This window comes from Pundamilia nyererei, unplaced genomic scaffold (genome assembly GCF_000239375.1).
Source record: "Pundamilia nyererei isolate P.nyererei 1_Seehausen unplaced genomic scaffold, PunNye1.0 scaffold00006, whole genome shotgun sequence".
In the NCBI taxonomy this organism is placed as follows: Eukaryota; Metazoa; Chordata; class Actinopteri; order Cichliformes; family Cichlidae; genus Pundamilia; species Pundamilia nyererei.
In genome coordinates, this window is record NW_005187407.1 from 7,777,698 (window position 1) to 7,793,465 (window position 15,768).

General features: G+C 41.3%; 1 protein-coding gene across 1 annotated transcript in view; it reads right to left on the reverse strand.

The window, feature by feature from the left end:
• arb2a (ARB2 cotranscriptional regulator A) overlaps nucleotides 1-15,768 on the reverse strand; it is a 163,546-nt gene that overhangs the window by 131,107 nt on the left and 16,671 nt on the right. The window contains exons 5-6 of the mRNA XM_005722361.1: nucleotides 12,362-12,427; nucleotides 10,834-11,025 (exon numbers count right to left, since the gene is read on the reverse strand). Coding sequence (XP_005722418.1) covers nucleotides 10,834-11,025; nucleotides 12,362-12,427 — 258 coding nt within the window. The remainder of the gene's footprint in view (nucleotides 1-10,833; nucleotides 11,026-12,361; nucleotides 12,428-15,768) is intronic.

Here is a 15,768-nt window from a genome sequence, read left to right on the forward strand (position 1 = left end):
GGGAGAGGAAGCAAGAAGGGATTGCGGAAAAACCGGGGAAGGTACACTTTCAATAATGCCTTAAGTTCAAGTTGCGAGCAGGAGGCAGCTGTCCTCGAGACTAAATATTTCTGTTTCATAGTCTGGTCCCTTACAGCAGATCTTAGTTTAGGTGGAGACATCAGTGGCACTTAACACACAGTGGATAGATGCAGAAATAGATGCAGTGGTTTAGTGAAAGGTGCAAACAAATAGAAAGTGCATAAGGAAAAGATTTTAGCATAACAACCTCTATTCTTCAACAAAGCCTAAACTCTCTTAGACAAGCTTCCTTGTAATTTATTTAAGTAGTCTTCTGGAATAGTTCTTTAAAGATGATTATAGACACTCACTGTTGGACTTCCCTCCTCTCCACATATACTATATACCATAAACAATTTGGATTTTTGGATGCTTGTCACTTCTTCTTTAATCCACTTGTCAATTTTCCTCAATTGTTTTATGGACACACTGCACACCATGCCATGATAAGCCAAGCTTTCACCTAATAGGTATCTGGAATCATCTTGTTGGTGTAAAAGTCAAGCTGTGTTATTTTTGGCAGCATTTTTTAGATTCAACTAAAGAAATCCGGGAAAAATTCATTTTTGCAACAGACTGCCAGCAATAAAGTGTTTTTCTGTAGATGCAACACTGGTTCATCTCTGGAGTCATAGCTCAGTGCTAACTGGTAAAATACATACACAAACACACAAAAAAAATCCTAGAATTCCAAAATGTCCATAGAAAAACTCTGACAGACCAAAAGCTGGAGAACTATTGCTCAAGCCTCTTTAAAAAAATAAGAAAGTCTGGCTGCTTGAAAGCATATAAAGCAGATTTTGAAAAAAATGAGGGATGGCTCAAGACTTTTGCACAATCCTGTATATCAATCACTGGCTACAAAAACTGTGCCTAAAAGATGCAGACTTGTGCTGCTAAAAACAGAGTTGGCACTACATATCACCTAGTGCACACATTAGAGGATTTCAGATTAGTCCAAACAACTCTCTCTAACAAAATGATACATTTTTAGACTTTAAACCAAGAGTGTATCTAATGCTTACTTATGTGTAATATGGATCTGTGTTTACAAGTAAGGATCACTGCAGATGCTTTTGTTTCCTTCAGTCAGCTGATAAAGAGCAAGACACCAGGGTTTTCCTGGAAACAAGCTACACTGTCCTCTCATAGCATCCCAATAGGATGTGGTCTTTTATTCCTTTTTCAATGTCTGCATTTGACTTGCCTACAGTATGTGTGTGTGTGTGTGTGTGTGTGTGTGTGTGTGTGTGTGTGTGTGTGTGTGTGTGTCTGTGTGTGTGTGTGTGCGTGTGTACTCTGTCACTGTGTTTCTGAGTGCATGCTGTTGTGTACTGTGTTGTGAGCTTAGGTTGACATTCGTTTGACTGACATCGGGGGCGACAGCAGCACAGTAGCATATGGTAACCGCCTGCTAACCGCTAAAACTTGACATTAGTGCAAACAAGTCAGCCAAGCGTACCATAGTGTGCTCCTAAGAGGGTTAAGAGATAGGCTGTCAACATACGGTGGGATAATAACACCTACTACGAGGACCATAATACTAGATAAAGGGGAGGGGGCCAGACCAAACACACAAGTTGGTGCCAATTCAGATGAAAATGTTGACAAGTTCCACCGTAAAGCAAGGAACAAATTCTAACAAACTGAAACATGTGTTGCGTGTTGTTGTGCGCTCAAATTCAGATCATGATCTCACCATTTTGTAGCATTACACATAACAGAAAGCCAAAGAGGAACTTTCATACAGAGATGAGTGCCTCACACCTGACATTAACAAGACTCCCACATTGAAAACCCGATTAAATCTGAAGTACCTAGATCATCTCACCTGACTTTGACACGCCACTTCAGTATTTATAGTGAAATTTGACTTATCTTTGCTTTTCAAAAAACAGACTGCCACACATGTCAGTTTCTTGCATAATGGTTATATAGAAAGTGACAGTAAATATCCCATCTAGCTCGTTTCTTATCCTTGAGCAAGCTGACAACGCATTTTGAAAAGTAAGCTAAAATGTGAGCAGTCTGCTGGTGATGCTCGCGTGTCTGTATTGCTCTCGGTCTGTAGCGCTTTTATGAATGAAAATGCACTGCATTTTCAAACCAGATCAAATGTGTCTCTGACTAATTCCAAAAGTGATATGGATAACTACAAACACGTGATTCCTTATGCATGTATTTTGTACATTTTAATGCCATGATACATGTTGATTCACTAAGTATGAGGACCAGAGACGTGGCAAAAACAGCTGTCCTCCACTAACCCACTGAGCTGCAGAAGGCAAAAGAGCTGCAGACAAATCTGATCGCTGTTGCCGTATCTCGTCATTGCCTGTCTTTCTTCTTTAGCACATATCTCTTGAAACACTCAGACACCATTACTGCCATGATCTGATGTACTGAAATGCACATTTCACATGTAGGAATATATCAGTCTCAGTCCAGCATCAGGCAAACGCAGGCAGCTGCACGACATTAACACACACAGCTAAGCAAAGATAAAACCGCACTCTTACATAAATATTGGGGGGAAAACTGGTAGATATAATGCACAACACTCTGTGTTTATTGTAACGTTCAACTAAAGGGACAGCAGATAATTAAATGGCGCATGTACCAGTTCGCAACTAGCTGAACCATTTTCTGCATGCTCTTTTTTCTGTCTCTCTAGTCTACGATTATCAAAAGACAAAATGTGATAAAAATGTAAACGTAGAAAAATACATTTTAAAAAAGCAACTCAACAAAAGATATTTCTCACCACTCGCAACAATCTACAAAAGCCCTCCTGCAGTATCTACTTTATTTCTAACCACAGAGTCAGCAATAACTAGAAACAAAAAGACTTTGCCTCTAGCCCTCAAGTACCCCACCGGACCCTGGAAACCCCTACTTAAACACTAAGTTTGCCTTCATTGATCAAAATATGGTGCCGACTGTCGAGGAGTATGACACAGGCACTTGTGAGCTTAGAGCAAGTTTCAGCTTTGATTCCGAGAGATTCTCAGTGAGCCTGAATCTCAGTCTGAATATGTGTTTTTATGATTGTTTGAGTGTTCTGTAGGTGTGTGCGGCGTAGTGAGAGCTACGAGCACAACACTGGCTCCTCTCAAAGCTCGATTTCTGCCTTTAAAGTACACCGCTGAGCACGTTTAACCTCTGCAAACCTAAGGTAAAATAAACAAGAGGGTGAAACAGCCTTTAAATGTATGTATGTGTACATGGATGAGTACATGCAATATAAATTGATACAACCGCATATGGATTTTAAAAAGGTGCTACGCTCCAGCTGTGAATGTGGAGAGTTTTTCGGTGCGTTTGTGACTTCCAGAGTACGGGAATATGTTTGCACTGGCAGTAGAAGAGTGTTCCCTGTGAGAGAGTGAAGAGGTATCCACCACACACTGCCTGGGGGCCTCTGGAAGAGAGACTAAACAAGACCTTCCCACTGGGACACACATACACAGCCTGAAGCTGCAAATGACCTACTACCCACCTCACGCGCACACAGACATAAACACACTCAATCATGCACGTACACACTGAGACAAAGCCTTTTTGATAATATAATTTAATTTCAAGAGAAAAAAAATTGTCAACTATCAAACATAGCTTAATGAATACCTACAAATAATGTTTACAATTTGATAACAATTTCTTTCGCATTTCTTTCTTTTTCTTTCTAAGCTCATACCATAAGAGAACCTCGGCAACATGAGAGTGCCTTTATGAATAACGCTCTCATCCAAGTTAGGGATTTCTTCGGTTTATATCTAACATCTGTACATATTCAGTTTCTGCTGAAATTGCTCTGTTTGCAAAAGACAACATTGCAGCACAACACATGCCTTAAAGCTAAGAATTTCATCATATCTATTAGCAGCATTTCTTTGAGTTCAACTTATTGTGGAATAATTACATTTCTTTTAATTTAAAGGGAAGCAACAGAAAGTGGACACAATCCTGACAGATCCCTGCCCCGGCTTTTATGGCACGGGGTTTTTTTGCAGCTCTCACAATGACTGATCTAAAGTGCTAGGTTTAAAGTCACACTATTCAAATTGGATTATGCTTAGACGAGAAATCCTCTAATACAATTTGCATGTGCTATGTGTGCAAATCCTGAGGTACTAAATACAAAATAAGTGATCTCTGCACAGTAAAATTACCACAGTTAATTTACTTTAACGCTGAAAGTGTTTAAATTAACACTTCCTGTGTTTAGAGAGGCCAATCAACACTTATTAAGTCCAAAACATTTACAGTTGTTCCTTGAATTCTTGCTCTTAGCCCAAAAGTTAAATGTCATAACGTCACACACGTGTGTGAATGAGCTATTTAGCAGATTTACTTTGGGTGCAAATTACCAATGCCAGTTCTAGAAAATAGTAACTCCCACATGAAAATGTATTTTAAGAAGGGTTTCGCACATCTTAATACAACCCAAAGAGCATGTCCTACGCTAATGATTCAAACAAAACATTGATATGATCTTTTACCTGTGGTGCATGTTTATAAATGACCTTAAACCCACTGTAAACTGTCATTCTCATTCATCAATGTCTTGTGAAACAACGGTGGGTGTGTTTTCCTAGAGGAAGCCCGAGGATGAACATATCTTCTTTGTATCATTCTCTGACTAACAAATATAGGCTCCCCGCCAAGAGAAACTCAATGAGACCACAATCAATATACTGCTACAAGGTGTGCACACACTACACAGATACAGGATGATGTACGATTACCTGGAGCACATAACAATCAGCTGCGTGCTCATCCACCGTACACAAACACACACTCGCATGCAATTCACACACACATACATGCACACTACAAGGCACTTAATATGCAAATAATTTTTTTTTTTTTTACAACAGGGACACCGCTCCATTGTTCATCTGGACGAAAGGGGGAGCAGATAGATAGATAAATAGGTCTCTAGATATCTAGCTTGGACGTCAATTGATGAAATTTCTCATACGGCAGCAGCAGTGCTGTTAGGACAGGGAATACCACCACAAAATAATGTTTTCTCTCCCTCTGATCAATTTTTAATTTGGCCCGTGCAGCCGAGCCCTTGGCGGGCCAGGCCCCGGTAATTATGGTGGGTTATTGACAGCTGCCTTCCCGCGGGAGGCTATTTAAAAGAGGTTTAACCCCAGAGCAAGTCCAGGCCCCACACCCGCCTTTGAAGGTGTCAAGTGCATTGATCTGAGCTGCGGGATGCGCTGGGACCTTCCCACCTGGAGGTGTGTGTTGTTTGTGTGTGTGTGTGTGTGTGTGTGTGTGTGTGTTGCTTGCAGGGCAACTATTACAAGGCCACAGCAAGGCGGAGCATCTTTTGACCTCACACACACACAAACTGTCCTCTGGCTAAGGCTGGCTAGCTGGATAGATACCTGTCTGGCCTCTGTAACCACTTGATGCCCCAAGATAGACTGTGCACACACTATACATACAATGTTATCACTGAGCTACACACACACAAACAAGTTAACTCACAGCTTAAGGGGAATTAGAAGAACTAATGAGAGAGGAGGAAGAAGAATGGTGACTGCAGAGACAAGAGACAGAGAGATATCCTCTTAACACATGAGGCCATGACACAAGCCAGACAGATGATAGAGTGTGAGAGTGCGCAGCCAATTCTGAAGAAGACATCATCCAGAAAAAAAAAAAAAAAAAAAAAAAAAAAAAAAAAGGGGGGGGTCATGACAGAAATTAGAAGAGGATTCCTGTGTTTGAGTGTGTCTGCCTCGCTGCCCCCTTTCAGCCTCCCATTGAAATTCTGGGCAGATACAAACCCCTAGGCTTTTGACACACTTTCGAAAACACCACACCCCCTCTTTCTTTCCAGAGAATCTCCAGTGTCGAGCCTGACTCACTATCAAGAGAGTTAGTGAGCGAGCAAGAGTGAGATGGAGACAAGGAAGGGGGGCGACAGCGGCTATAGATCCGTTTTGTATGAGCAACTTTCAAATTAAATTGAGTCGTTCGTGAAGACCTTGCATAACGCTCGTGGTTCGTGTGGAGCTGTGTGCGCACATGCTAACAAACTGGAGGGTTGAGAGACTTGGTATTGTAAATGTATTAATTCATATGTAAATGATCTAAAAAGCAATGAGAAGGAGTTTAAATTCATAAACTATTTTCTCATGCTGAAGACTTCTGACAATCTGACAAAAACGTAAATTGAAACTCGGTGGCTGACAAAAGTTACAAGCATTCAGAAATACTAAAAAGGAAATTAGGTTTTACAGGACCGCAGCAGAATACAGAAAATTTTAGAAGAAAATTTCTCTACTGGTAGCAACTAGTATCACCGGCAAAATGCAAAATGCAAAAAAAGGCAGCGGAATAAAAAGGATGAGGGAGAAAAAAGTTAGGAAGCGATGTAAAATAAAAGGATCAACTTTGCTGCATCTTGATCGTACAATACCAACGAGCTACAACCTCAAAACAGCATTCATGTACATTGTTTTTATATGGATGCAAACTAGTTGAAAGTCCTACTCCTAACTCCAACACCTACCATATAACTTATGATCCCACCTTTCAATATTCAATATCCCTCCTCCCTCAAATATTCCGACTGTAACCTCACAGTCTAAACTCTCTTTCCCACCTCCTCATCCCCTCCAAACCCCATGGCACGCACCCTACACCTCCACCATCTCAGTCTCAGGATGCAGAGCATTGACAGGGCCAGAAGGTAATGATACAGCTGCCATGATGCAACAAGCAGACCTGTCGACTGTCAGGAATTGAAATCATGAAGGAATAAGCTGTCATTAAGAGGCCCTCTCCCCGTAGTGGAGCTGTCAGATGCCTGCCTTCTGCCTACTCTCTCTCTATACTCCCGTCTCTCCTCTGCCAGTCCCAACCCATTTGCAGTCACTCCCTCGTCCTCCTCTTATTTCTCTCTTTCTGCATCAATCCTTTCCACACTCCTCTCCTTCTTTCCACTTCTGCCCTCTTCCAACCAATCATAACCTGTTTCCCTTTCTGCACCCCACACCCCATCAACTCGGCTTTTTCTCAGATTCCTCTTTTCCACCTCTTCCACCACTTTGTGTTTGTTACTGGAGCAACCTTTTCTCCTTCTCCTCTCACCTGTCATTTTACTTCTACACTTTGGGAATAGCATCACTTAGATGTGCACACATGCACATAAAGACAACATGCATGAGGCCTACACAGATGGCACAAAAATTTTCCCTCAACCCAGCATTAATGTGCACTGTGCCAAATAGTCCCGAGTATACCCTGCATCCAAGTGTGATGTGTTTGCGTCTATGTATGTGTGTTTTCTCTGTGTGCACGTGTCTATGTGACTTGTATTTAATGTATATGTTTTTGCCAGGTTATTAATGTGTCACCATCATACAGCAGCGTGAACAAGACATGGGATGAATATGGGAGAAAGAGACAGGTGATGGGAAGTAAATTGCGGCGTAAGAGACAGACTGCCCTGAGATTCACCCAACAATGTGATTGTGTGTGCATGTGTGTATGCGTGTGTGTTGCGTGAAGGGGCTGATTAACTAGCCCAATCAGCAATTTTTCCTACAATCGCCTGATTGGCAGAGGTGATCCCATCGGAAGAGAGGAAAAGCTGACTCGAGCTTCTGAGGAACATGGCGAAGAATTCCAGAGTGTGCTCGCACTACATCCACACACATTACAACAGCGCTGTGAATTAACAGTTTTATCCGTATGTGCGTGTGAGTAGTGATTCTGTGTTTTGCCAAGCCACAAGCTCCCCCAGATTTCCTTGAATGCACTCTAGTTGACCCTTTGCTGCAGGCTTTGAATTTCCAATCAGTTTCCCATGAGTAACATCACATGAGCTACACTCGAGACAACAGATTGTTCCCACAAAACGGACCCTAATCTAAACATAATTAAAAATTATACTGAGAAAATGTGACATTCTGACCCAAAACCACACTTAACAAAGTTATAAATAAAATAATGGCATGTGTGTTGCTTTCACACAGTCACACAGAATAAGCCTGTTCTAATGAACAGTTTAAGTCCAGACACCTATTTTTTTTAGGTCTGCACTCCTGATGATGGGTTGGTTACTTTCACACAGCTCATTTTCAATTAAATGACTTTAATTAAGTGGATATATAAACTATTTTCTTTGATTGTTTTGTCAAAATCAATCAGTCAATCAACACGATTCCTTAATTTTCCAAAATGACTTCTGACAAGTCAGGAGCATTGTGTTTAGCAGCAGAACATATCCGGTAGGTAGAGAGAGCAACATTCGATAGCCACAGATTGAACTGCTGACAAATAACATAGAAGCAGATGTAGTAAGGAAAGATTTGGACTGCAACCCAACATAAACACATGTAGCAACAACTTCACAAACAGTCATCTCTTTTGCCCAGGGAGGGATAGGGGCTACTTGTCAGGTTTCAGATCTCACCTAGTCATCACAATTTTTGCTGTACCTCTCTTCCCACATGTTTGGATTAAGAAGTCCCCTTGGCCGACCAATTAGGCATTCATTATAAATACTGACACAGAAGATAAATTTAAAATAACGTATTACTCATGTCATGCCGCTGTGAGTGTTTGTCTTTGTGCTGGTTTACTGGGGAAAGGCTGTATCTTTAAAGAGTAAGATGGGATTCATCTGTCATTATGATGAATTAGTAGTTTGCACAGGTATGTGAGCTAGCCAGATAAAATGTTTAAGGGGAAGCGCATAAAAGGGGAGTAATAACATCATACAATTACATGTCAAATACCTGATATAATATGGCCTGTGTATGCTCGAAGAAATATTGATACCACTACGTATTATTAAATAAACGTGGGTGCCTTTTTATAACGTTGGCTGGTAGTGTAGGGTAGCTACGGAGTTTCTCCTTCTGTGCTGGAGGCAGAAAAAAAAAACATTTCAATTCATATCCCTTTTTAATTTTTCCTCTCACCTCAGTAGGTGCTTTCATGCAAAACTCTTACAATAAATATAAAGTAAAATCTAAAATAAAATCATACAGTACATACTGTAAGACCAAAAAAGGGAAAAGACAAATCTTATCAAATTTGTAAAGTTGACACCAAAATCGCGATAAAGTGAGTCTTTTTTGAAGATGGTACAGTAGCTGTAACTCCGGTACATAAGACATCGAGAGACACTGTGTGGTATAACATAATATAGTACAAACATGTCCATAATGGATGCCAGCAGCATGAATTGACTGTAAATGTGTGTGGCTTTTTCTCCAGTGCGCTCACAGTACAAGGCCCTTGTGCAGTAAATGTCTGGATGATGATTTGTCAGGGTGCAAGAACACGATTTCTTGTTTACTATGATGAATGGGCAACACTCGCACCACACACACACCATGTTCTCTATATTGAAGCTGTCACTTTGGCTCTCCACAGCACAACCCTGCCTTCTCCAACTGTAACACCAGCCAGGGTAACTGTATTAGACAGTCTAGGGGTACCCGATTCATCCGTTAGCGCACATGGACACACATGCGCTACTCTAACTTCTCCAGTTGTTGTACACAATAGGAGAGGGATTTACACAGCAGCGTTTTTATGTTAATCAGATGGGCAAAACGAAGGAAGGCGGGAGAAAGAATCTAGTCTGTGTCATCTGGAAGAGTAGGTCATTATACATGAAGTGGTAGTGAGGATAGAGAAGCGGGTGAAAATAATTAGACAGAAAGAGGTACCTTTTGGTTGCTGACACATACATTTGTGAAGCAGCCTGTGAGCTGGTTTAGGCATGCACACAATAACATGCCTCACTCTTTTCACATTATATATCAAACACGCATTCCCAATTTGGCAGTCTGTTTAAGCTGCTGATTTTTACCATCTCTCCCTCTCGAATAAGTGCTGCTGTTCCCTTGCATCGCTGTCTGCTGTTTCAACCAGTCCCCCCAGCATCCACCATTAGGTTTCTAGAAATTCTATTTAATTCCATTTTATTTGTATAGCACTAAATCACAACAGTCACCTCAGGCACTTTAAATTGTAAGGCGAAAACCCCAACAATCAGATGACCCCCTACAAGCAAGCACTTGGCGTAACCTCCAGTTTTTATGTGCACCTGTAAAACTAAAAGGCTAGAAACTCTACATTGTTCCCTCTCGCATCTCAGTCATCCATGAACACATGAACGCTACACGAGAATTCTGTGAAAAGGAAAAGTGAAGAAAGTCTTTCGGTTTATTAACAATACAAATGAAGCCAAAATTCAGTGCGTGATATCATTTGATGGTAGGAGTTTGCACCTGTGACTGTATGCCTGCTCATTATTTGCATCTGTGATCATATGAAATGTTCAAAGTGTTCAGCATCATAATTTCTCTTATGACCCCAGGGCGAAGTTTTGTTTTCTTTTCCTACGCTTGCGTAAGCTGTACAATGAAGTTAAACTGAAGTGAGTCGATACAGTAAATCAAGAGTCTAAACTAATAAACCAAAAAGCATGCCTGCAATCCCATTCGAACACCGAGTGAAGTACATAACATATAAAACATGATTCCACACTGAGTCTAACTTTGCCACAACTGCTCAACAGCCCCAAACATTCAGGCCTGCGTTTCAAATAAACTGTGTGCTGCACCCATCACACCAAAATCGTACAAGTCCTACAAAAACCACCAAACCAAAGCTGACTCCCAGTTTTGCAAAATAAGGGGGAAAAAAGAAAAAAGAAACAGGTCACAGACCAGGACATTCGTTCAACAGGTAATAAAATAGCTTGAAATTCTTTGTTGTGACCTCTACCTGCATGGCTCTTTCAATGAAGGGGATCTGTGTCCCTGAGTTCAAGTCCTGGTTGATGATTAGCCTACGGGCCCACTGACCAGCCCGCACCACACCACTGCCCTGGATCAGCACCAGCAGCTTAGATGGGTTGGATAAGGCATCTGGGCTGAGGTAGATAAAACCGGTGGGTTCATCTTCTGTGGCATCCACCTGAACGTCCAGAAAAATACGGGTTACCACGTGTCAGCGAAATGTAATTCATTTCAAATACAATGCTTTAAAACAGTCTTGTTGTGATTTTATATGTACATCTCTGAATTCTATTGCTTTAGAGGAAAAAAACACCTGAAAAAAAATGATATTTTCCATATGTAAAGTGCATGAGTTCTCTTGTGTGTACTCTAAAAAAGCTCACATGCATCGATACATTAACCACTCAGATAACAGTCCTTATAACAGAGAGTAAAACAGAGAGAGAGAGAAAGTGTGTGCCGTTGTGCTCCACATCCAGTGCTTCTTTGCATCCTTCCCAAGTATGCCTAGAATAACCGCTAAGGAGACAAACACTGTCCATAAAAGCCATGGGTGGCAGCTGCAAGAACTTAATCCAAACAGACAAAGGGAGCCAAGTGGGGGAGAAAATCTTACCCTTTATTCTCTTGTGCGCCCTCATTCCTTCTCCCTATACTTGGCTTCGGTTAATCTTCTTAAAATCTGCGGTCACAAGTTCAATGCCATGCAGGTGGACGGACCCACCACCAACACACACACACGCCGTATACGTGTGGGCGGGTGGGCAGCAGAAAAGCATAACAGAGCAATTTTCCAGGGGAATAATGAGATAAATAGGCCAGGCAGATAAACCAGTAAAAGTGTATGGGGGCTAATGAAAGGCGCTGACTCTGGCTAGGTGATTTATGGACACTGTTAGTGCTGGAGCTAACTTTGGCATGTTTCTAAACACTGGCGCTGCCTAACATCCCCATAAACGCGCACTGAAAAATGATCACTACTTTTATATACAGAAAAAAAGAGCAGGAATGGCGAGGTAAAGGGGGGGAAAAAAGAGACAAACATGCTTCCAACAACAAATAAAAGGAATTAAGTGTGCGCTCTGAGCCTGGATGAGCTGGGCAAAGAATAACTCCACGATGGCAGAAGAGAAAGTCCCCTTCAGCGCAATTGAATGCAAAACAGATTAAGCATCAGCATGCTGCGCCTCTGTGCCTTTGAAATGAAACGTCACAATACAGTTAATTTGTTGAGGAGACACTTTTGCACAAAGGATGTGGGCAGAGGAGGAGGGTAAGAAAGACAGGGAGTAAGAGAGAAACTGAGTGAGATAGAAAAAGAAAGACAAAGAATGAATTGGGAGAGCTGACTCCTCACAATCCCCTTTTCTTTAGTTTTTTAAACAGAACACTCAATATCATAATCACACTCTGAAGCCTAAGCATTTACGTCCATTTTAATATTTAATACTCCCTTTAATCTTCAATGGCATAAATCAAAGAAGAAAATGCCTCCTTTCAGTATGGGTACTTACTGGCAGGATTTCTTTAGTCATGTTGCACTTTTTCTCCAACAGCTCATAAACATACTGAGTGATGATCTGCAGAGGAAAAAAACACACAGTGAGACATTACACTGATAATACAGTCTTAAAGCAATTAATAATTTTATATTGCTGTTGATACAAATCCATCCCACAAAAGTCAACTAAACTGTGTGCATGTGTGAGCAAGTAATAGCACCCACTGTCAAGCTTACAAACAGAATAAAAAATACTATTCACAGCCCTCGTTTGCCCTCTGGTCTGTGTGTGTGTGTGTGTGTGTGTGAGCACGAGCAACTTGAAAGGGTCTGGATTGTACTATGTGTAGTGTGTGTACGTGTGTGCGAATCACAGTGTAGTGAGAGTGTTGAGGTTGTAAGTGCCAGGAGAGGAAATCTCCTGTACAAGCGAAGGGCTGATGTAAGTTATGTTTATCCCCGCAGCCACAGCACTAAAGAACCTTATATACCGAGTCATTCCAACCCCGGGCCAAGCCTTTCATGGTTCAGTGACATTAACAACGTTCTTTTCCATTTTCCTTATTTTTTTTTCTTCTTCTCCCCCTGTCCTGCTCAGCTGAGAACACAGAGAAGCACTCGGAACAGATTTCAATTTTTGATCAGGTGTGAGAGAGAGACAGAGGAGTTAACAGTGATAATAGATGGCAAGGCACGCCACCGCTAGCAGTAAGATGTAGTAGAGCTATTGACGCTGTTATGATGTCTCAACGCATGCTATGACAAACTCTCTGTCCTGTACATGTCACAACAATTGTGTTTGGTTGATGGACCACAGAGGGAGCTGCTGCTGCTATGGAGGCTCACATTGGTTTGTTTTAGAAGTGTTAGTCTTACTAAATCAGGAAACCAAAGGCCAGCCGTGGTGCCACAGCTACGCAGCGCGCCCGAGCTTGAGTCATGCTGAACCCATCGACCCCCAAACACAAACAAGCAACAACCAGACACTGTTATGTCTCGCCGCACGGAGCGGGATGATGCCCAAATGACATTAATGTGTGGAAAGGAGAAAACCTGCGATGAGACTTAAAAAAACACCAGAAAGCAGACATGCACACAACAAGCGGAACAGGGATTGGTCATTGCATCTTTTACTAAATGAAATGTTTGGTTAACAAGTTAAAAAAAAAAATCCATTTATAAATCCAAACAATGTCAAATCATACAAATTGACCTTCACAAGCTGCCAGTGTTTTGCAGAACCCAGCAAACTTCCTGTGTGTACTAATGAAATTACTTATTTAGAGAAGGGAAAGGATCGCTGCTCAGTGCTACAATGCCAAGTGCAAAAATGTTCTGAATCAGTACAGAGAAATTAGAAGAAAAGCAAACAAACAAACAAACAACAGTAACGCAACATTTAAGGGACATGAGGTGTTCAGCTTTTGCAACTTTTGGCACAAAAATAAACAAATAAATAAATATTCTTTAATTCTTTAGACCACATTTCATTGTTTTATGTCAACCATGGAACAATGAAATTATGCAGATCTCTAAAATTGCATGTACCAAACTTACTTAATAGATCTTTGGAACAGCAAGGTCAAATGCAAATTACGAACTCACAAATAAATAAATAATACAAAGAGCAGCTTTCGCGTCAAACATGAATTTAATGATAATCACAAAACTGTAACGTTATACCCAAAATAAACTCAGTGCTAACGTAGGATACTCCTTAAAGAGCAAAACACAAGAATTACATTATGAATCAGACACATATTGGCCTTATGCCAGCCAATCAAAGGCCAGCAGACAGACCAAATGAAATCATTGATTCTACCATTTGACCCTATGGGAGGGTGGTGGTAGAGGAGCTAAAACAAGCCCACATCACCCACACAGAACCTCACAGCTAATTCACTAAAATGTCAGCTGGTCTGATGAAGACTAAAATGATTCTGGGCCTCAGTATGCTAGTGTTTAATGACATCAATAAGCTTCACAGGAAATTTCATTTGCAGCATGTTATTTGTTCTGTGCCTCAGGTGGCTCAAGAAACATCTGATATAAAATAAGAAGAGAGAGTGATGGGGAATAGGGAAAGGAGAAAAAATGTGTGTGCGGGGAAATGCAAGAGTTTCACTGCATGAATATGTTTCCACTCATAAAAGATAATGTAGATTATAAATAGGAAAATAATATTCAATGGACTGCTGGGTCATCGTATCAATTCTCTTTAGTTTATAATGTCAAGATCCAATAAGAGCTAAAGAGGGACAGTGCCACCACACAACATCCGAATTCCTTAGTAACAATGGCACAGACTGGATACACACTGAAACACGCACATACACAGGCAACCTACTTCTGTGCCGGCCTCCGAGGACTACGTCTCAGCAGCTGATCAGTACAATAAGAGAGGCCTCTTTGTCACCTAATTACCAATGTGTATTAGTGCTTTAATGAAAATGCCTGCAGGATGCAACTCTGAGTGTCTACATTGTCAGCATCAGACGATAAGACAAGCACGAGGAACTGATTTGGCAAGTAATATTAAGACACACAAAGAGAGGAGAAGCAAGGGAATGAGATGGAGAAACACAGAAGCATGTTTATAGGAGTGAAATCAATAGGTTTCACTGCCACAAATGCTACCATGATCTTTTTATCTGCAATTCGCTTGTATTATCAGGCTAACAAGACACAGGCACAGCATTATTTTAAATGTCAGCGCAGGTTTAAATTACATTAGTTTAGACTATTGTAAAAGGTTGAGGTCAAAGTCCCACACTACATGATGTTATCTTCAGGGACACACACAAGTGTGTCAGTTTGCAAAACATTTGTATCTGCACCCTTTACTTGGGTTTTTTTTTTTTCAGCCTTCAGAGAAACAAACTCAGACAGAATGTAAATGATGATAAATTATACTAATAAAACTAACTTTCCACATGCCTGTGATAAATATACGCAGATCCTGGGACAATCTTTGGAGTACGAGGTCGCCTCTATGTCTGTGGTTTGTGTAGAGGAAGCATTGCGGTGATGAACCATGAAGAGGGGGATCAGAGAGGAAGGAAGGGACTTAGAAGGAAGCTCAGCAGGAGGAAAGAAAGAAGACATGAAGGGAGGGATGTGAAGAAATCCCCAGGACACATAGTCTCGTGCCAGCTCCCACAGCGGTGAACAGCTGAGAGGAGAAGGGGTAATTGAAGAGGGGATGTGGGAGAGAGAGAGAACAGTGCAGTGCATGGCCTTGATAAGAGGCCCTTAAGTGGGTGGGCAGTGACATCAGCTCCTCGCAAACTCCTGGTCATCCCCATAACAGTCTCCTCATCGCTCACAAACAAACACCACAAGGTCTTAATGAAGACCATCGTGGCTGCAAGTAGATATACTCTTAAACTCCTCACAGAGAAGAGGACCTCCCACATTAAG